Raw genomic sequence first — 22831 nt, 5'->3', positions numbered from 1 at the left:
CGGGGATGTTGGATGGGGAGGGGGTTACCTAACAGCAGTCTGGAGGGGACAGTAGTCCCTGGAATCCTTCCCCTCCACATTGCCCTTTTTTGTGCCGGCTTTGCGTCTTTTCCCCTGCCTCTGGCCTGAGAATTGGCGGGGATCTACAGCTGTGTCTTTTGACCCCCGGCTCAGTTAATCCTGTGGCTTCTTATATGCCCTCACTCTGAATGGCTGTGTGAAAGGCTCCAGAGGGCTTGGCAGCCTGCGGTAGGTCTTTTGTGAAAATTGGTGCAGGTGCAGAAGGAAACCCCCAAAGCAGGAGGTGCAAGCACTTATCTGCCTTATGCTTTGGTGACCCTTCTCATTTTCTTTTATTTTCTTTTTAAAAATGTTTTTATTTATTTTTGAGAGAGAGAGAGAGTGAGCATGGAGGGGCAGAGAGAGAGAGAGAGAGAGAGAGAGAGAGAATCCCATGCAGGCTCTGCACTGTCAGCGCAGAGCCCGATGCGGGGCTCGAACTCACGAACGGTGAGATCGTGACCTGAGCTGAAATCAAGAGTCAGATGCTCAACCGACTGAGCCACCCAGGCACCCCAACTCTTTTCATTTTCAAAGCACTTGCACAAAGTTGTCATGTGAAAGTCCAGTTTGGGGACCAGCTGCTGGCTGGAGGCCATATCATGAGGCCTGGAGGTGGCAGGGAAGGGCTTGTGTAATCAGAGCGCTGCGAGCTTCACGTGGACACCAAGTGAAGACAGAGGGACATTAGGGGAACTCGTGGAGTTCCCATTGTTCCCAACCCCTGACTGCCCTTAAGACAGTAATCGTGAAGACAGCATTTTAGTGACTGTTCCCAGTATGTGTCAGTCACTGGGCTCACATTTAAATTTCACCATTTTGGTGTGCCCGGGTGGCTCAGTCAGTTGAGTGTCCGATTTTGACTCAGGTCATGATCTCACGGTTTGTGGGTTCCAGCCTCACGTCGAGCTCTATGCTGACAGCTCAGAGCCTGGAGCCTGCTTTGGATTCTGGTCTCCCTCTCCCTGTGTCCCTCCCCCGCTCATACTCTGTCTTTCTCTCTCTCTCTCAAAAATAAACAATCATTGAAAAACATTTAAAAAATGTCTCCATTTTGTTATGAAACAGTAGTCCTCTTATCTCCATTTTAGAGTTTACAAAACTGAGGCTTAGAGAGGTTTTGTAATTCGCATAAGATCACACAGCTGTTTTAAAAAAATGTTTTTTTTGAGAGAGGGCGTCCATGCATGTGAGCGTGGGGGGAGCAGAGAAGGGGAGAGAGAGAGAGATAGAATCCCAAACAGGCTCTGCGCGCCTGACTTGGGGCTCGAACCCACAAACCAGGAGATCATGACCTAAGCTGAAACCGAGAGTCTGACGCTCAACTGGCTGAGCCACCCAGGCACTCTGAGATGACACAACCCTTGTACGATGGGCTGGAATCTGAATCTCGGCAACTTGACTGTAGAGTTCAACCGCTATGCAATGCTGCCCTGTCCAGCTCTAGAGGCTAATGTTGAGGGGGTAGCATTTATATTCCTGTTGCTTGTGAGGCCTCAGAAATTGCTAGTGGCTGAGGGAGGCGGGCCTCCCTCCCCTTTGTCTATCTTGTTTTACCCTGAGGAACTCAGATGCAGAAGGGCACCGATACCGGCAAAGACACTCAGTATTGCACAGAGTACGAGTTTCCCTAAGCTGGCATCGTCCCTTTGTCCCGCCCGGAGTACTTGCACTCAGATAGGCCTGTTTCTCTCCTCTTGACTTCATTTTTTTTTTTTTTTAATTTATTTATTTTGAGAGAGAGAGAGCGAGCAAGCACAAGCAGGGGACGGGGCAGAGAGAAGAGAGGCAGAATCCCAAGCAGGCTCCGCGCCATCACCGCAGAGCCCGATGCAGAGCTTGAACTCAGGAACTGTGAGACCATGACCTGAGCTGCATGCTTAACCACCTGGGCCGCCCAGGTACCCACCCCTCTCCTCTTGACTTCAGAGCTGAGGGTGCTGTCTTCTAGGTGACTGGTCCCAAAGCTACGTCTACTTCCTTTCCTCCTGGAACCTGAACCTTAACCCTTACCACCCACCTCACTCGCTCCAGTCCTGCCTGCTTGAGCAACCTCCTCCAGCCCAGACCCCCACAACACCGGGGCGGGCCATCGCCAGGGATCAGGCCCGCTTGGCAAGACCATTCTAGACTCGAACTTTGCAGTGTTAGCTGCCATCTCTCTAGTTTCCTCATGCTGGGCAGTTCTGTCCATCCATAGCTCCTCACAGATGCTTTGGTCATATCCTCTCGGAACTTTCCACTTTGAGTTTTTAATTTCTCCGTCTCCTTTCTCCTCCCACCTCCAACCTGATCGGCTTCCCTGATTTTCTTCGTCAGTCTTTCCTCCCCTTCTTTATTTTTGTTCGGACTCCTTTTTACTGTTCTTTGATGATTTTTTCCCCCAAACTCCCCCGCATGTCCCCCTTAATGTCCGCTGCCATTCAGTATTACTTGCAAGTGTCTCTGGTTGTAGTTCTTGTCCTTGTTCCTTTTCTGCCCTTTTTCTTATTCTAATGTCTGTCTCACTGCCCCCCCCCTCCCCTCTTGTCTTTATTCATCTAAAAACGCAGGTGGGATTGTTTTCTGTCCAGTCTACCTCTGCCATCGTCAGCTCTGAGGACTTAAAATTTCATGTTCTGGGTGGGGGGAAAGGTCACATGGATTAGGGGAAGGGGCAAACCACTGAATAATACTGAAAAAAAAAATCTAACACTTAAGACACAGTTTTAAGCCCTCTAGCATGTTATCTGCATATAGTCTATGAGTTGAGTAACATCATCTCTGCCTTACAGATGAGGAATGGGGGCACAGAGGCTAAGTAACCAGCCTGAAGGTCACACAGATGGTGGGCAGTTGGGTCAGAATTCCAACCTGCGCAGAATAGCTGGAGAGGCATGCTCGTCAGCACACTCGACTGCCTCTCTCCAGAGTTGATGGTTAACCGGCAAAAGATGAGAAGTCACTTTCTGGTCCCTGAATCCAACATGCACAGTCATGGGAACACACACGCTGCCCTTTTCTCCTTCATCTGCCTCTCTTTCTCCCTTCCTCTTTCTTTTTCTGTCTCTTCTCTTGAGAGAAGCTGTCATTTTCTGTGCTCACAGAGCAAAGACATCAAGTGACCTCTCAAGGTCCTCATGTTTGTGATCTCCTGTAGTTTGTGAACCTCTCCCTGTTTCCTCACCGTCTTTTCTGTTTAAAGTCAGACTGCAGGGGGGCACCTGGGTGGCTCAGTTGGTTAAGCGTCGGACTTCAGCTGGGGTCATGATCTCACAGCTCGTGGGTTCGAGCCCCTCATTGGGCTCTGTGCTGACAGCTCAGAGCCTGGAACCTGCTTCGGATTCTGGGTCTCCCTCTCTCTCTGCCCCTCCCCCACTCACACTCTGTCTCTCTCAAATAAATATTAAAAATAAAAAATAAATTCAGACTGCAGGGAGGAGTTGTACCTTTTTGGCTAAGGTGTCTGACTCACGTTTGTGGTCAAGCTGCACATTGGATAAGCAGTGCAAATATGGCCGCACCACTGCCCATTGCTCAGAGAACTACATATCCCATGGTGCAGCAGGAGGACACTGGTCTGACCAGGGTTTGAAACTGGCTTGCTTGGCTTCCTTGTGCCCTGCCCACCAATAGGCAGCTGCTTTAGAGGAGGCTCTTCCTAAAGAAGCAGGTGCAGTGTCCAGCCTCTGAGCTGTCTTTAGGAAACTGGGTGCCTGTTCTTCCCAGGACACCCTACCCATCCTCCACCAAAACTCACTCTAGCCTCTTTTCAGGTATCTGGGTTTTTTTTTGTTGTTGTTATTTGTTTTTCTTCCTTAATTTGTAACATAAGTATAGTGATTAAGGAGTTAGAATATAATACCTAGGGTAAAGTCATTAGTACAAATAGTTCCCCTGGAGAGAAAATGATGTAATGATATGGTAAAGAGCTTCCTATCCATCTCTCTGTCTCTCTCTCTGTCTGTCTCTCTCTGTCTCTCTCTCTCTATCCATCTTTCTGTCTTTTTACTCAATATGAGGTCAAATGGAGCACAACGAACTTGCAGAAGAGGGAGCTTCTGGTCTCTAGCTCAAAGAGCAAACGAATAGACTAGAGGAGTTACTTCTTCCAGAAGAAATTGTTAGATGGATTCCTTTCTGGTTAGCAGAGGTATGGATGCAGTGGCTTGTTAATTGATCCACTGCATCAGTTTTCCTTTCTTTTTCCCCTTTCATTGTCATTTTCTTTCTTCCCTCCTGGAATTATCTTTGGACTCTGGGACATACTTCTTCCCTCCTTTCTCATCGAAACCAAGCATTATCCCCTACCTCCTTCTGTGCCCCATCTCCTGCATTATCTGTTCTATAGCTAACAGCTCTCTTCCTGCTGCTTTGAGTCCAGGACATATAAATTGCTTTGTAAAAACATGGCTGCTTCTGGCTGAGCAGCCCTCTGAAATGCTGTCTGCTGTGTTCAGCATCCAGGGCTGTGTGACGGTTGGTTGCCATTAAGAACCGAGGAGGTACATGTGTTTGGTCATTTGGGACACTGGGCGGGGTCCTGTTAACACGGGTCTGATTTCTGCATGATTTTGATGAAACAGAACGTCCTCCTTCGTGGGTACTAGCCTTCTGCTCTCCGTCTGTCTGTGCATTTGACTGTCAGCCCAGGAACAGAGAGGACCGCAGGCCAGAGCGATAGCCAGAAGGAACATTACAGGCCTCTGAGCAGAGGTGATTCGTGTGGAACCAGCGCAGCCTGCACACTCTTGGCTTTTTTGTGCAGGTTATGATAGAATACCTTTAGTGCTGTCCTAGCAGCGCCCCGTACCCTTTCCAAGTTGATTGTATCTATGACCATGGGGCAGTGAGCTAAAGAAAACCAATCCATCGGCCCAGATGGTGTCCCACTACTTTTACTCCTGTCCTTTTTCATTTTGCTGTATGGAACTTTCATGCCCCTTGGCTAATAGAGTGAGATGGGATGGGATAGGCAAGGGATACATGATATATTCAGTGTTTATGGTGACTGGAACCAGGAACATATCCCCCCACCTTCATTTTAATCTTGGTAATTGACCAGTTTGGTCAGATGGCTTAGTCTACTCTGCTACCTAAATAAAGTGAACGTGAGTAACTCTGATTCTTTTTAAAGGCAATTTCCACTGGACACAGGAGGTTTTTTTTTTTTTTTTTTTTTTTTTAATTGACATCCAAGTTAGTTAGCATATAGTGTAATGATTCCAGGAGTAGAATCCAGTGATTCATCCCCTACATGTAACACTCAGTGCTCATCCCAAGTGTCTTTCTTAATGCTCCTTACCCATTTAGCCCAGCCCCCCGGCACAATCCCTTCAGCAACCCTCTGTTTTCTGTATTTAAGAGTCTCTTATGTTTTGTCCCCCTCCCTGTTTCTATATTATTTTTGCTTCTCTTCCCTTATGTTCATCTGTTTTGTGCCTTAAATGTCACATATGAGTGAAGTCATATGATTTTTGTCTTTCTCTGACTAATTTCACTTAGCATAATACCCTCTAGTTCCATCCACGTTGTTGCAAATGGAAAGATTTCATTCTTTTTGATTGCCGAGTAATACTCCACTGTATATATGGGGCGCCTGGATGGCTCAGTCGGTTAAATGTCTGACTCTTGATTTCAGCTCAGGTCATGATCTCATGGTATGTGGGTTCGAGGCGTGCATTGGGTTCTACGCTGACAGCGTGGAGCCTGTTTAGGATGCTCTCTCTCTCTTTCTCTCTTTGTCTCTCTCTCTCTCTCTTTCCCCCTCTTCCACTCTCTACCCCCTTCTCTCTCTGTCCCTCCCCTGCTTGTGCTCTCTCTAAACAATAAATAAATAAACTTAAAAATACTCCATTGTATATATATACCACATCTTCTTTATCCATTCATCAGTGGATGGACATTTGGGCTTTTTCCATACTTTGACTATTGTTGATAATGTTGCTATAAACATTGGGGTGCTTTGAAACAGCACACCTGTATCCCTTGGATAAATACTTAGTATTGCAATTGCTGGGACATAGGTAGTTCTATTTTTAATTCTTTGAGGTACTTCCATACTGTTTTCCAGAGTGGCTGTACCAGTTTGCATTCCCACCAGCAATGCAACAGAGATCCTCTTTCTCCGCATCCTCGCCAACATCTGTTGTTGCCTGAGTTGTTAACGTTAGCCATGCTGACAGGTGTGAGGTGGTATCTCATTGTGGTTTTGATGTGTATTTCCCTGATGATGAGTGATGTTGAACATTTTTCCTGTGTCGGTTGGCCATCTGGATGTCTTCTTTTGAAAAGTGTCTATTCATGTCTTTTGCCCATTTCTTCACTGCATTACTTGTTTCTTTGGGTGTTGAGTTTGATAAGTTCTTTATAGATTTTGGATCTAAGCCTTTATGCAAATATCTTCTCCCATTCTGTCAGTTGCCTTTTAGTTTTGCTGATTGTTTCCCTCCCTGTGCAGAAGTTTTTTAAAAAAAAATTTTTTTTAACGTTTATTTATTTTTGAGACAGAGAGAGATAGAGCATGAACGGGGGAGGGTGAGAGAGAGAGGGAGACACAGAATCTGAAACAGGCTCCAGGCTTTGAGCAGTCAGCATAGAGCCCGACGCGGGGCTCGAACTCACAGACCACGAGATCATGACCTGAGCCGAAGTCGGACGCTCAACCGACTGAGCCACCCAGGCGCCCCAGAAGTTTTTATCTTGATGAGGTCCCAGTAGTTCATTTTTGCTTTCGTTTCCCTTGCCTCCAGAGACCTGGGGAGCAAGAAGTTGCAGCTGAAGTCGAAGAGGTGTTTGCCTGCTTTCTCCTCAAGGATTTTGATGGCTTCCTGTCTTACATTTAGATCTTTCCTCCATTTTGAGCTTCTTTTTGTGTATGGTGTAAGAAAGTGGTCCAGGTTCATTTTTTTGCATGTCGCTGTCCAGTTTTCTCAACATCGTTTGCTGAAGAGACTGTCTTTATTCCATTGGATATTCTTTTCTGCTTTGTCAATGATTAGTTGGCTATACGTTGTGGGTCCAGTTCTGGACCACGATTCAGTTCCATTGATCTAAGTGTCTGTTTCTGTCCTAGTGTCATTGGACACAGGAGATTTGCTTAATGTGTATACACCAACCTCTGGATACGCCCAAGATTTTTTCCCCCTAATGTTTGAGAATGCATTTTCTTACAATTTGCCATCTTCAGGGGAAAACAGGCGGGGGGTTGAGGGTGGGGAGTGTCCCAAAAGGAAATCTTAAATTCATTGAGGTTTTATATTCTCTTAGTCTGTGGTAATGGCAGCAAGAGTTGGGGACAGATGGAGGACGGAAAGATGAAGGGGTGGGAAATTTGGTAGCATGGCGTTTAGTGGAAAGATGTTTGGTGTCAGTGAACACAGGTTTGGAGCCCAACTCTGCTGTGCCGGCTCTGTGACCTTGGGCAAGTCACGGAAAGTCTCTGAATCCTAGTTTAATTATCTCTGAACTGGAGAAAACAATACTTACCTCACAGGCTTCCTCGGAGAGTCAGATGAGGCAGCAGATTTGGAAACGCATTAGAGCACCTTACAAATGGGAGTTGTTAACTCTTACTGTCCTGTCATTAAGCCAGACTCACAAAGGCTGTGTTAAAGTGGAATTGTTTGTGGGATGGTTGGTATTGTCGTTCTTTCGGGAAACTCTTTTCCTGCTCTGTGTTGGTCCCCCTGAGTGCTCAGTTTTGTTGTGAAGCCAGGCTTGACCAGCAGCAGAGGTAAGAGAAAAGAATGAAGGGTGAGGGAGGCAGGAATGGATGAGTGATCACAGGTTCCTTGCCTGTCTTTTTTATTCTCTTCTATTTTAATCTCTCTCTTTAACCCTGGCTGTGCTAGATTGTTCTATGCTCTGGAAGCTGGATTGGGAGGGGGTACATGAAGGGGCTTATATCTTGGGGTCTCACCCTTTCTGAGGGATGAGTCTATCTGGAATCTGGAAAGGAGTGTTGGCAGGCCTTTCTTTGACCCTTTTGCTCTTTTCCGGGTCTTTGTTTGTTTTCTCATCTGTAAAATGGAGCCTCAGCTTCCACCTTAACACTTTGCAGGTCCGAAACCAGAAGCATAAAGCAATCAATGTGCTTAACAGCCCGCCCAGGTTAGCACTGTTGGAAGATCTGGTAGAGCTGAGTATATTGATCTGCCTTTCCGTGGGTTATCGGCTTTGACTGGGAGAATATCTCTAAAGACGGGGCGGGAAGGTCAGTGGTTCAGGAGAGCACACACCTCCCTTCTTGGCTGCCTCCGAGGAGCCCTGCTCTTTTGTGTTTATCCGGGCGCCAGCGCGAGCAAATGCACACAGTGAATACCCACACCGTGTTTTATTTAAGTAGAGGCTTTGCTCTTTCCTTGAAACGTGAACGGCCTCTTCCCCTTCTTCCCTCTAGGGCCTGGGGTGCTCCGATCCCTTTCCCCTGGCGGCCTCTGGCCGACACAGCCTATCCCAGGTTGCCGGAGTAAAATGGGCCAGAGAGGAAGCTGTAGTCACTGCAAGCAGAGCGGCCTGTCCCCGCTGGGCAGGAAACCTACAGTGATGAATGGGGCCGGATGAAGTCATCCTGCTCCTCCAATCAGGCTGCTCCGAGAGAGCCAGGGGCCTCTGCAGATCCAGCCGGGCTGCCGGCTGCTCTCATGTACCTTTAGACAGAGGCTGTGAGTCTCTGGGAGTGGAGTGGGGGGGTGTGAACCGCCCGCTCCTGGCTCCTGTGTAGGCCTCAGTCAGTCTGAATGTTATTGCAAGGTGAGTGGCTTCACCCGGCAGATTCCTCTCCCTCTGCATTCTCGACCTTGCCGCGCAGGGCTCCGGCTTGAGCCTCCGGCACCTCCTTGCACAGCACCTCCTGCTTCCATCTGAGTGCCTGTACCTCCTTGAGGTTCTCACACCCGCCCCCACGGGCCCCCGGCCTCCTCCCTACCTGCTACCCCCAGCACTTGCTCAGCACCCGCCAGCTGGCCTCTGCCCACACGCTCCGCTCTTCCTGACCTGTGGGTACCAGTTGGCCGGGTGATGGGAGGGCAGGGCCTCCACCTCTGTGCGCTCTCCCCCAGCAGGGGGAGCCCTGGGAGACCCACACTTGCCTCCTGGGAAGAAGTGCCAGGCAAGGGGAGACGCCCCCTGACTCAGCCTGATGTGAGCATCTGTGGGAACCCAGGCAGCCCCCCCCCCCGCAACCCCAACTTGCTGGGGACCCCGAGCCTCTTTCCTGTCTCCCCTCCCTTCCCCCACCGCCAGTAGAGGACATCCCAGGGGGCCAGAGAACCGAAATTGGTCTCTTATTTTCCCTGCCCTTCCAGAGGGGTGGTTTGTTCTTTCTGGGTGGACATTTGTGACTCTGCCTTTTTTCTCTGGATGGGGCCACTGCTCCTTAGGCCAAGCAGAGATCATGGAGCCGGCTGATATGGCGACAGCAAAGGTAGGATGGAAATGCTGCCGGCCGCACTGTGCGTAAGTGGCTTCGCTTGGCGAGTTCTGCCTTTGGTTCACTTTTCTCTCCCCTCCTGTCCCTCAGCTCACCACTCCTAAGTGTCCGGGGGCTGGGTCAGAGCGGAGGGAAATGACCCCCGAGCATGAAGCTCAGGAGAGGGGAGGGAGGGCTGGGTCTGACAGAACGCACTCCTCACCTTTCCGTGCCCAGAAGTCTGAGCAGGTGGTGGTGGGGGGGGGATTGGTCTCTAGCTCTGTCTGGGCTGATCTGTGTCTTTCTCATTAGCTCTCCCTCCTTATTCCTTTATCCTTATCCCGTCTCTCTTTAGTCACCCCCTCCTTTATGGTCTCTCTTCCTCATGCCACAATGCTCTCTTCATCCATTTGTGCCTCCCTACCCTTCCTTCCCACCTTCTGTCTGCTTCCCTTTTCCCTCCGTCTGTTGTATAAGGAATGGGTGGGGTCTTTGTGGGCCGGACAGTCTTGAGAGCAGAGACTGCCTCTCATCCTGCAGCAGACGATGGCCTTGGGATTGGCGGGGAGTTGGTCTCTGAGTGGCAGGTGCTGCTGCTGTCCCCTCCCACCGCTCATCTGATGCCCCAATGGAAGTGTGGGTCTGGGCCCCTCCAGGGAATGTGCCCGGGTGCTCTCGCCCAGACCCTGCAGGCTCACTAGAGGGCGTTCCTGAGATGAGTTTCTAATCCCTCCTGAGTCCTGCTTGCAGTTTGGAATTTGCAGTGCCTGTGCATTTTCCCAGACGAGGAACTTGAGCCATTGGGAGTGGATGGGGGAACCTAAGGAGGCCAAGTCTGCAAGCCCCAACCCCAATACCTTTATGCAGGGAGAGACCTAGTGTCCTTGTAGAATATCTCAGCCCTTGGACGGGCTTGGGGGGGGGGGGGTTCGTTTTTGGCTAGATGGCAGGGTCTCCTTTGTTTCAGAGATGAAAGACTGAACAGGATTCAGACTTTTGGAACAGGTTGGGTACCCCATGTGTATATGGAAGAGAGAAGGAGGTTGGAGGCCCAAGCAGCGAGGGTGCTGTGGGCAGTAATGTGTTCTGGTGGTGAGGACATGTCCCCGCGAATCACAGATCTGAGCTCCTGGTGCCTTTCTCCTACTCCTGCATGCGGTGTGATCTGCCCCGAGTTACTTCCCCTCTCTGGGCTTTCATTTTCTAGTCTGCAAAATTACCCACAGCTGTTGTTTTAACCAGCTTAGATTTGTCAAATACTTTGTTTTCTTTGAAGAAAGGAGCTGGGGAGCACACAACTAAATGAGAACAGGCCTCCCTGGACTGCCTCCCTCCCCTGTCCCCACTTCCCCTCTCTTTCCCCTCCTTCCGCAAACATCCTGGTACCCACATTAAGCACGGTTGGTGCAAGATGCCCTCCCCCCCTTCGCAGCGCACACAGAGGCAGCCAGGGGGAGCAGCCCTGTGTTTGGATCCAAAACCGGTTTGCTCCAAGCAGTTTGTTTTGTGGTTGTAATGCTACTGTTGGTGATGTCAGGTGTCATCTGTCACCAGGCTTCCCTCTCACGAACCTCCAGGTCAACTAGCTCATGAAGTTGTAAGCGGTTTGGGATCAACCAGTTGGCCCTCAAGGGTGGGTGGTGGCCTGTGCTGGGGGGAAAGGTGTGGTTTGCAGGGATTGGAGAGTTATTCTGCGGTTAATTAGGAGGGTATGTTTATGTTTGCAGCTGCATATGGAGGTAGAAACAGAGGCAGCTCCATTTTTCTTAGTCTCTTACCATCCGCTAGTCAAGATTGCAGATTGTCCACGCAGGGGGACAATCAGGTCTTGGGAGCCGGACCATTCCTGAGGCTGGCATCTTCTTTCAGGACCTCAAAGAATGAACCTGGCTGGCCGTGGAGACAGATGCTTTAACCCCAGAGCTGTGATTCTCTTTCTTTAACCTTCTCTACCCCAGACCCTTTGGAGGGAGTTTAGTTCAGGTATTTCCAGTCTGGGCCCACGGACCACTGAGGTCCTTAGGAGAGGGTCCATGAGCTCTATCGTTTGTAGGCGGAATTTTATATTTCTCTGCATTTTTCTGGGAAGAGTACCTGTAGCTCTCCGTAGGTCCCCAGGAGGATTATAAGTCACAAATGTTTAAGAAACTTTACCCGATGAAGATGCTCCTGCAAAAAGCCTGTTTGCATTTTGCAGCCTAGGTACAAAGAGAACCTAGCAGATGTACCGAATCTCTGATACTATCTAAATGCAGCGGAGCTGTTGAGTAAAAATCCATGTCGTGACTCATTGGTACATCATTTATATATGACTCGGATGTTGTTTCCTTAATATATCATTTTACTTGTGTGTATTGCCAAATACATGTAAATGCATCTGTCTTACCCTGTCCCCTTCAGTTCTCAGGTACTGTTCCCAGGATTTCCCTTAGCCCCAACTATACTGGGTTCAGTTACTCCAGAATGAAAGAGCTTTTGGTTTGGAAGTGTGATCACTCTGGACGACAGCACTACCTATTTAGACCATGTTCAGTTCCTGGAGGAAGGCTGTTGGAGGCATGATTTCCTCTCCTGGGGTCTGGAGTTTGAGGCTCTGTTATTGCATTGCCATGGTACTTTTTTTTTTTTTTTTTAAGGTTGTAATTTCAGCGCGGGGCCGTCTGATGTCTTGACGTGACTGTTAAGATATGTAGATAGTAAATTGCACCCTGAGAGTTCTCGTTTCAACCGTGAGAAAAGAGGTTGGTAGGCATTCGTCAATACGTTCGTTCAAGGAATGTTTATTAAATGCCAGTTATTTGCCAGCAAAGATTTCACTATGGAGGTTGTAATTGGATCGCACATGATCACGGTGAACAGTTTGTTCACGGGTTCTTGGGGGAGACAGATGAGTAAACATTATGAAACATTATGACGGTACAAGGTAACAGGGGTTGTAACAGAAGTTCAAGTCAGCAGGGAAGCGCAAAAGAACTATTTGATGTTGGCCTAGGCAGGCAGGAGGGCTTTCTAAAGGAAGCGACATTTGATCTGAGACCTGAAGTGTCAGCGGGAGCTTAGCAGGTGGACAAGAGAAGAGAGGTGGTGTTATAAACTGGAGTTGGACATATCTGCCTTCATACGCTGGTGCTGCCACTTTCTGGCTCTGCGAACTTGAGCGGGTTATCTTGGCCTGTCCTCGTCCCCGCGTCCTTATTTGTAAACGAGGGCGATACCCATCAACCCTGCAGGATTGTCGTGAGGATTAGATGAGATAATGCCTGGCTCACCATAGCTGCTCGCTGAACGGTAGCTAGGCAAGAGGAGACAGCGTGCACAGGGCAAAGCCCAGGTCACTGCAAACAGTTTGGCATGATCAGGGCTTAGGAGCACGTGGACCCTAGGCGGCAGATGATGGAACCAGACATAGGGATTGACATCCCATGACAACCTTGCACATTACTGAGATTATGTAGATACTGGGAACAATCGAAATATCTTAGGATAGCATCAGATTTGCTTTTGAAAAAGTACTCTCTGGGGTGCCTGGGTGGCTCAGTCAGCTAAGCGTCCTACTCTTGAATTCGGCTCAGGTCATGGTCTCACGGTTTGTGAGCTGGAGCCCTGCACTGGGCTGTGTGCTGACAGCACAGAGCCTGCTTTGGATTCTCCCCCGCCCCCATCCCTACCCCGCTTCGTTGTGCATGCGTGTGCTCTCTCTCTCTCTCTCTCTCAAAATAAACTTAAAACAAAAAGTACTCTCTGGCTACAAGGCAGACAGATAATTGATCATTTCCTCATTTTGTGCCATCTCAGATTCTTTGTTTTACATGTCTGTCTTCCCCAACTAGACCGTAAACTTTTTTTTTAAGGGCAGGGCTAGTGTGATTTTGCTTTTTAAGCCACAACCCGCCCCCCCCCCCACGCCTATTATATTACCAAGTAATATAATAGGGGCTCAATAAATAATTTGGTAAACGAACAAATAGGAGAGGAGGGGTAGGCATAACGCCACACCTAACGATGAGAATTTAAAGGCACGTATAAAACTGAAAGCAAGATACAAACTCAGAGTTGTTCAGGGAGCTAGAACGGACAGGCCTTTGTATCTAGTTCAGTGGGAGGTGGAAGGGGAGTATAGGGTGAATTCCAGGTGTCTGGGCGACTTTGTAGTTGGTGCCGTTCACTGAAGCAGGCACAGGAGGTCAGAGGGAGCAGCAGGTATAGAGGGGCAGTGAGAAGTTGCATTTATTCAGGCTGGCTTTGAGGTGCCCTTGGGACATCTAGGTGACGGTGTTCGGAACAGTTGGAAATGGGTGTCCGAGGTCAGGGGAGTGGCAGTAGTTGTTCTCGTGTACTTGGGAGGCACAGGCGTATCTCCAAGGCTTTGTTAGAGCATTCAAGAGTAGATCGGGTCATCATAAGAAAAAAGCCTTACAATGTCGTGGGGATGGATGTTGACGAAGCTTACTGTGATCATTTCACCGTGTGTACAAATAATGAACCGTTATGTTCTACACCTGAAACTAATAGAATGTGACATGCCAATTAGTATGTCACTAAGCCCCCCTGGATTAGGAACCTCTGGGATGCAGGTGACCACCTGAAGACAGGGAGTTGACTGAAGCAGGCTTTCAGATCCCCCTTCCCAGCAGTTGGGAGCCATAGCCTCTCCTTAGAGTGGAATGTGAGGTCCCAGAACTCAGCAGCCCTTCCTCGGGGCGGGGAGTGGGAGACACGGGGGATCTGAGCTTGTGCGTCGGGTAGAGAAGTTGAAAAAAGTTGGTGGACCGACACAGAATCGCCACATGTCTTACCTATGGAAGGTAACAAAACTAAAATAGAAAACGTCCACCACCACTGTTTAAAGAATATTTTAATACAAATTTATTTTTTTTTAATGTTTATTTATTTTGAGAGAGAGAGCAAGAGAGAGAGGGAGAACACAAGCAGGGGAGGGGCAGAGAGAGAGAGAGAGGGAGATACAGAATCCCAAGAAGGCTCCAGGCTCCCAGCTGTCAGCACAGAGCCCAACGCAGGGCTTGATCTCATGAACTGTGAGATCATGACCTGAGCTGAAATCAAGAGTCAGACGCTTCACCTGCTGAGCCACCAGGTGCCCCTTAATACAAATTTCAACGGACATGTTATCAAAAACTAAAAATTCAGTGTATTTAGCTTTTTCAAAACTTAACCATGTTGCCCTTATTTTTGTCAGTTGTCCACAGATCATCTAAATACTTCACAGTGCCCTTGAGCCATCAGATGTAGCTGGTGGCAGAGTATGGAAGGACACAGGTGCATTTACCGAGTAGTCATAAGACACACGGAACCTGAGCTCTCTGGAGGTTTACTCATGATTATGCCATCTCACATCAGTTGTGACGTTTAGAGAATATAGTAGGTAGAGGGGCCTGAACCATCTTCCACATTGGTTTCCCCCCAGCTTTAAGGCCCTGATGAGAAAACGTCCTAATGGTAGGAAATGCAATTTCAGATTCCAGCCCGTTAGATGCAGTCTGCTCTGTCCAAATAAACCTGTATTTATTGGCAGCGATGATGGCAATATGTTCCGAAGGCACTGTTTCTGGACACCTGTCATGCAAATAGGAAGTTCTTGTCTCCATAAAGGATGATAACAAATATTGGATCCTTTTTCTGGCTGACTCTTTTGTGTTAAGACCAGACTAATCAAGAAATAATTATCGCAGACAGACTTAACATAGGTTGGCTGAGAATACTCATCATTACTTATTAATTGAAAAGTTGGCATAACGATTACAAACCTGTGTTCATTTTGGTGAACGGAAGTACTGTGTCCTGATTACCTGTGCCTCTCTTACAGGACTTACTACTTTAAACTTTATGTTAGAATTACTTAATACAACTACTTAATGCCTGTGTATTATCTTCCTTATGAGATCATAAGCTTCCGGAGATCAAGGAGGATATTTGGGTTATTATTGAAATAACGTCATGATTTGTCTGGGTCCTGAACATAGTAGGCACTCAGTAAGTATGGTTGTTGTTGAATAAATAAATGGCTGACTGATGTGACAGAAATACCACATATAGAAATAGAAACATAAAGTAGAAATATAAAAACATCCCCAACAAAACAGAAAAAAAAAAAATCAGAAACTTTTGTGTACATAAAGGAGAAAGAGTAGATAAGGAAGCATAGAAATGGAGCCTGTGGTCCCTGCAGGGGGTACTGGTCGTCTGTGGATACCGGTTAGGAACAGTCACGATGATGGTTAAAATGTGCTGGGCACTCGATATGACGTCGTGTGTTGTGTCATTGACACCCAACAGCCGCGTGGGTTGTTGCCATTATCACCTCTGTGTGCTGATGGAGCTGAGGCTTCGAGAAACGAAGTAACTTGCTCAAGGTCACAGAGCTGTTACGTATGGATTCGAACTCCCGTCCGATTCCGGAATCGCTGCGCAGAAGAAACCGCAGCACACGCCCCCGGGGCTGGTGTCCGGCCCGTGTCCGTCAAGAATGTGGTTTTCCTAGGCTCGTCACATCACGGAGTGGTTTCTCTGCCAGCAGTCTTGCGTCCTTGGCCAGGAGCCTTTCCCTGTTGAAATGAGTTCATCAGTTTGTTAACAGTCCTTCTCAAGCGTAACTTAGATGAGAAAGGAGAAGTCTCCATTCGGTGGGAGGAGAGCGGGAGCAGCTGGCCGTGGGCGTCTGGGCGCTCCCTCCCCGCGAGAACCTGAGTTTATAAGCTCCCTTCTGGGTCCCTGATGCCATCAGTCACCCTGAATTTCTCCTGAGGATAAACCAGGAGGATCAGGGTGGGTAATTAGAAATCTGCCTTGTTTCTTCCATCTGGCAGGAGCAATGTTTTCTTTTGTTATGCATGTAATTAGAATGAGGGAAGTCAGGCGAGGTCCCCTCTCCTGGTGGGTGGGGGGTTTTGGAAGGTGTGTGCCTCTTTCCTGACAGGGGGGGCTTTACCACCTGGGGGCCGCCCTTCTGTCTAGCAGCAGAGAGCCTTGTGATCGAGAACACGCTAATGAAGAAGACATCCCAAGAAGCCAGCACTGAGGCAGGCGGGCAGGTGTTCAGGAAGCTGGGGAGAGATTCTGGAGAGGAAGGGGATAGAGATGTAGGCCAGAGCGAGGGGGTCCTCTCTGGGATTTCCGTCGCCAGCCCTTGCGGGCACGAGGAAGTCAGGCGGTCACCATGGAGGAGGGATGTCCAGAGTTGCCGGGACAGAGGGAGGGACGTAGGTTAGCTGGGCTCTGCCAGTGAGGTGAGCAGGAGAGGTGGCTGAGGAGAGGTGAGGGGGTTTGTGCTGCTGGCACTGGGCTTCACCTCTTCGCTTTTCCCGATTTTACCAACCGCGGCACCCCCTCGTCTTGTGGCTCTAGGAGCAGCCACCAGCGGTAGGAAGAGAAGCAGACCTCGCCGGGCCTCGGTGTCTTCCTCCATTAGATGTGGCTCAGTGACACCTCCCCGGGGCGTTGTGAGACTCACAGGACGTAATGTAGGGGGGCCCACTTTAGGCTCTAGAGTGGACAGGCTGCCTCTATCCTGTCTTCCTCCCTCTCCAGTCAGCTGTGCTGGTGAAGCAGCCGGGGGCGGGATGAAGCTGGCTGGAGTTTGGCTCTGCCCTTGCCCATCCTGTTGGAACATTCTGGATTAGCAGATTGTGAAGGAGGGGCAGAGAAGGATGGGGAGGAGGTGAGTCTGTCCATTTTCGATTTTGATTTTTTTTTATTTCGCTCCAGCCCCCCGAGTAAATCCCTGGGGTCATGGAGGCCCAAGGAAGCATGCCTGAAGTGAACCGAGCCCCCACTTGCTTTCCACACAAACCTCTCAACCTCTGCTGCTCTGTGGCCTGGGCCACCCCTCCCCTCCCCGCCTCTCCCCTCTCTACAGTGGACTGGTGGGGCTGGAGGGCAGGGGTGTGCACATGAGTCCCCCACACGGGAGGGGAGAGGAGGGGCGGGCTCGGGAAGCTCCCGGCTGGGAGCTGACACAGATGAACAGACCAGAAGGCAAGGCCAATGCCTGCAGCCCACACTGTCACCCCAGAGCCAGTGACTAATAGTGGCGGGGGGGGGGGGGGGGGGGGAGGGGACAGGGAAGTGGTGGGGAGCACCTGATCGGGTGCCGCTCTGGCCATCTGCCGTCCCCCTCACACAGGCTCTATTGACTGCAGTTTGGGATTTGGAAGAGGATTCTGGCTGGAGGACGAGGAGGCTTGTTGAAATGCAGTGTTTAGGACGCCACTCCTCCCCCGCTGCTCCTCTCACCAGCTTCCTGACCTCCAAAATGCTCCTTAAATATAACACTCTCAGCGCCTGCCGACTCCCCTGCCTGAGCTTGGAGCTTTGATTCCCCAACGTGTGACTGCAGCAAGGCTCTGCCCCAGTTTTGCCAGCTCCTGGAGGCATGCGGCACTGCCCTGGTCCTGCAGCTCTCCTCTCCTCGGGAGGCGAGCGCAGAACCCAGAGACTCCGGATAGAAGGGGAGCCCGGGGATCCTGTCCACTGTCTGTTTTCTGCCCCAGATGGGCTCCCGGTGACTCCCCAAGGTCATGAGGAGGCGTGAGCTTCTGGTGGTGGAAAGAGCCACTGAGGGGTGGGAGTCAGGGCAACTGAATCCTGTGGTGGGTTCGTGGACTCCACGTTTCCCTTGGCCGAGGCCTTGGGGGTCTGCAGAGTGGTAATGCTCCGAAGGAAAGACCTGCCAGTCCAGTGCCTGCTTACAGATGAGGCGAGGAGCATCAGTCCTGTTCTCGTTGCCTTGGGAAAGGAGCAGTACCCACGTGGTGAGACCTTAAGGCTTGACTTGGAGACCAGGAGAGAGTCAAAGCAGCTAAAATCAAAGTTTCTTTTTTCTTTTTTTCTAACCTGTATTCCAAACCCAGTAAAGTTTGGAAGAAACCGTTGTAGCAAGAGGTTTGGAGGGACACAGCTCAACCTTCTGTTAATCAGACCTTAGAAACACAACAGACGTTGGAATGAATATCCATGAGCCTGGGAAGGCTAGGTTTTTGAACTTAGATTTTGAAAATTCATGTTGAAAACGCAACACGAATCGTTGTCCCAGTCAGCCATTCCCCGCCACCGCCCTCCTCTCTCATCCATTCTGTTCACAGAGATTGGAAGAAGATTGGTGTCAGGTGTGTCCAGTTATGTTGTTTATCTTTAAATTGTTTTTTGCTAAATATTGAACAGAGACAAAGATTATTTATAAAAAAGTACATAAAAAGTATACAGAAAGAAGGAACAACAAACAGTGTACTTCTTACCTGTCCTGCTGACTCCATGTTCTTGCCCACTGACCACCTTTCAGAATGTTGAGTTTGTCACTTCCTTGATTTTCCATTTTATGGATACACACTGTCTAGCTATACAGATAGAGAATATCTGTATACTCGTGAGTACTGATGAGGTTGAGTACCTTTTTATACATGAATGTGAAGCATCTATCTTGTTACGTGTTTGTCCTGTGGCTGTATCCGCATGCAATCATACGTCATGCTTTCTTCATTTTGATTTGCTTTCCGTGTTCAACATTGTTTCCAAGATTCGTGCGCTTGGTTGCACGTGACAGTAACTTATAAATTTTCTGAATGTTATAGACTGTTCACACTTTAAGAAAATGCTAGTTGTGTATCCTTTCTGCTGTCGGTAGACATTTGTTTCCAGGTTTGGGGGTTTGTTTCCACAAACCGTGTTACCACACAGAGTGAGTGCTGTGTGAAGTTTCTCTCGAACATTTCCTAATGGGAGCTTCTTCATTTGGCAGAATGGAACCATCAGGTGTTAGGGGATGCATTCCTTGAACTCTACTATAAATACCAAATGGTTTGCTTACGTAGTTGAACCACTGTATACATGTCCATGGGTTCCTTTTTTTTTTTTTTTTTTTTTTTTTTTTTGTTAATGTTTATTTTTGAGAGAGACAGAGAGACAGAGCATGAATAGGGGAGGGGCAGAGAGAGAGAAGGAGACAGAATTTGAAGCAGGCTCCAGGTTCTGTCCAGGTTCTGTCTGTCAGCACGGAGCCTGATGTGGGGGTTGAGCTCACAAACTGCGAGATCATGACTTGAGCCGAAGTTGGACGCTCAACCGACTGAGCCACCCAGGCCCCCCTCCACCGGTTCCTTTCCAACCTTTATATTATTAGACTTTTTAACTTTTGCCAATCAGATAGGTACAAAGTTAGCACCTCATTGGCATTTTAAGCTTGCTTTTTCCTGAGTGCTAATGAGGTTGAGCACCTTTTTATATGTGTATTGATTGATCACTTCCTCTTCTGAAAGTGCTTATTCAAATCCCTTGTCTTTTTATCTAATTGTTTTTCTTTTTCCTATTGATTTGTAGATATTTTTATTTATATTTATAAATTCTGTGAACTAAAATTCCTTTTTCAGCTACATTTGTTGCAATTATCTTCTCCCAGGAAAGCCTGGTCTTTTCTCCCTCTTTATAATCAGTTTGAGGATCAGATGTTCTTCATTTTACTGTGGTGGAGTTCATCCGCCTTCTCCTTTCTGGACACTGTGTGTGTGTGTGTGTGTGTGTGTGTGTGAATTGCTTAGGAAGTCCTCAGGCAGCCGCCTGTGTGAGGATCAGTTGGTAATTATGATTTATCAGGGGAGATTGTTTGGTCTCTGCCAAGGTTGAAGACAGGCCTGTCTTTGAGTTCCTCAGCAGCATGTGGGAGTTTGTTGGAGGCTCACTTGTAGGGTTAGGGGAGGCCAGCAGGGCCTCCTACTGTATGAGGTGATCTCCCCTTTCCTCCTCCCATTAGTGGGCCTGTGCACTGTCTCTGCTCACTGTGTTCTGTGAGGTCCAGAAAACCAAGGCCGTTTTATGGGTGCCACAAGTGCCTTCTCTAGAAAACATATCTGTAAGGCTTTCTTTAATTGTCTGAGTTTCTGCCCTCACTGAATTTATGGTTTCTAAATTTGTCTTATTGTTTCGATAGCTCATCAAGTATTTTTTTAAAAATTTCCTCTCTATTTTTCTTTCTAAATGTTTTCTTTCATCCAGCATTTTTAGTTGTTTTTAGCAGGAAGGTCCATTAGGATAGCTAGTCTGCCATATTGCCGGAAATGGAACTCTTCCTTCTTTTCCGTAAAAGTTCTTATCCTTCCTGAAATACAGATCTCAAGGAGCAGCCAGATTGCAGTTCAGGCGGAAGCAGGAGAATTGAAAGCACCTGCCTGACCGTTAACCTGTGTACTCACCCCCACAGTCATCTAGAATGATGTCAGTGCTGACACCTTACCGGTCAGGAAACTTGGCGAACCTACAGAACTGTCTGCCCTCTAGGAGAAGATCAAAGAGGGAAGATACATTAAATGATGAACACCTCTTCATTTTGCTTGGTCTTATTCTTTAAATATATTTCAAGGAAAGCTGGCAATCCCATGGCTCTTTAAAGCCCTATTTGGGTCATATTTTGAGATCTTCTTATGGACCACAAAAATGGAGCCAGGTTGCCGAGCTCTGTGAAGAGCCCAGGTTACAGAAACAGGAAAGAGCCAAGGGGAATTTGAGGCAGTTGATGGTCTCGCAACCAACTAGATTCTCCTTTTCATGTTCCTCCCATCACATTCATGTACTGACCTATCAGCAATAGTAATAGAAAGAAGCAGCTAACTTGATTTAGCATCTTTTTTTTTTTTTTTTTTTTTTTTTACCTGTTGCCTGGATTCTTTTTGCCCTGGGAGCGTGTGGGCCCTTATTAGCCTGTCTCACAGACTTTCTTTCTTTCTTTCTTTTCTTTTTTTTTTTTTTTTTAATAAGCATACATCCTGATTAAGAGACTGGACTTTGGGTTTGAACATGCCCAAGTTCAAGTCTCAGGCTTGCAGCTTGTTGGTTATTTAGCATTAGGCAAATCCAGATGCTACAGTCTTAATTTTCAATAACATCATCTGAAAAATACTGATAGTCACTACTTCATAATACGGATGTGAGTGTTAAGTGAGATAATACAAGTAAAATGCTTATTAGCACGATGCCTGACATAAATAAGCTCCCCCAAAATTCTTATTAGTAGTTGCAAGGGAGTTTTTTTTTTTTTTTATTTGACGGCTTTTAAAATTTTTATTGAAAAATATAGAATTTTCACTATTTAGTAATGTGTGTCTAATGTAATACTTGGAAAGCTTTGATTCAGATTTCATGTGTTACCTGTGATCAGGGGGGATAGGATGAGAGTATTCTCATCTACCTAGAGAATTCTACGTGCCATTTGCCTAGAGGCTGGCATCATTGGTCCCTGGAGGCCCTTGGAGTGAATTACCTAGGTTGTAAAGGAGAACTTATGCAGCCCTACAATACCTAAGTTGAAAGAATGGCCTGGATACATAACTAAAGATGTATTCTGAGGTCTTGAGAGCGTTTCAGTGTTGTCTGGCTTGGGTCTGTGGACGGAGGAGAATTCCATAGGCCAGGGCTGCTTTGAGAGTACATCTCTAAAAGCTCAGGATCCCTTAAAGGGTGTTTTTGCTGGACCATCTGGACCCTGGAGAGAGGCTGCAGTGTTTTAGTTAGGTTCGAATAAGGCCACTTCAATTAAACTCTTGCTAATAGTATCTAGTGTATATAAGCCATCCTCAGTCAGTGAGATGGTGGACTCACACACTGTCCCTGCCCACTTAGAGTTTACCATCTAAAAAGGCAGGTAATAAGTAATTACAAGTACAGCGAGCGTTACCAGTGGGGATCTTGCGCTCTGGTTTTTCTTAAGACTGTCTATCACTTTGGGGGTCAAGTATAGATGATGTGCACACAACCCGTATGGGTGTCTGTAGATTGCTCTGAGGCAAGTTTCAGGGTAAAGGCTTAGTATGGTTCAGTTGGAGGTTGCTATTTCATAATTAATCTCCTCTTTGTTTGTTCTCACCCATCCGCATTACTGACCCAGATAGTCCGCAATCTAGGGGAGGCCAAAAAAAAAAAGAAAGTCACATAGCCACGGAAGTTGCTGGGGCTGGAACACAGTGGGCCCAGGTTGGAGGATTTTAAGAGCGAATTGTATGTTCTAGTTGGAGTTGAAAATCTCAGTGCCTCCTCTCTTTGATGCTGTGTCTGGTCTGAATCATCTTAGAGCCCGGTATTGGTGAGAAAATGTTGTTGAGATCCCACACCAGGCCCTTGTGGCCACCTTAAAAGGATTCCAGGCCCCAGGTGACTTGGGGCGCTGCTGGACCACCATAAGTTGCTGCCTCACCATGCGCCCCAAAAGTGGTGGCCCTGGGGCCGAGCACTTTCCCCAGAAGGGGAAGAGAACTGTGTGTTCCGTGTGCCTTGAACTGCTTGGGATCTCATTGCTGCGCGGGCCCCGCCTTGCTGGGGAAAGGGTGAGGATTCTATTTAAGGTGGTCTTGAGCAGCTCGCCTTTGGGCCTCTAGGCACTAA

The 22831-nt window shown here is 48.1% G+C and overlaps 1 protein-coding gene across 8 annotated transcripts in view; it reads left to right on the top strand.

Annotated features, from left to right (window-relative positions):
• GRAMD1B (GRAM domain containing 1B) overlaps positions 1-22831 on the top strand; it is a 241680-nt gene that overhangs the window by 122953 nt on the left and 95896 nt on the right. The window contains exon 3 of one of the 8 annotated variants that reach the window (XM_078432886.2): positions 8441-9040. The exons of 6 other annotated variants lie outside the window; for them this stretch is intronic. In XM_078432886.2, coding sequence (XP_078289012.1) covers positions 8441-8513 — 73 coding nt within the window. In that variant the 3' untranslated portion in view covers positions 8514-9040. Of the gene's footprint in view, positions 1-8440; positions 9041-9342; positions 9467-22831 lie in introns of those variants that run through there. One more of the 8 variants, XM_078432882.2, reaches the window with a different exon arrangement.

The sequence above is a fragment of the Panthera onca genome, chromosome D1, assembly GCF_046562875.1.
Source record: "Panthera onca isolate mPanOnc1 chromosome D1, mPanOnc1 haplotype 2, whole genome shotgun sequence".
Taxonomy (NCBI): domain Eukaryota; kingdom Metazoa; phylum Chordata; class Mammalia; order Carnivora; family Felidae; genus Panthera; species Panthera onca.
Note: the sequence above shows the minus strand (reverse complement) of the source record. Positions and strands in the feature narration are given on the sequence as shown.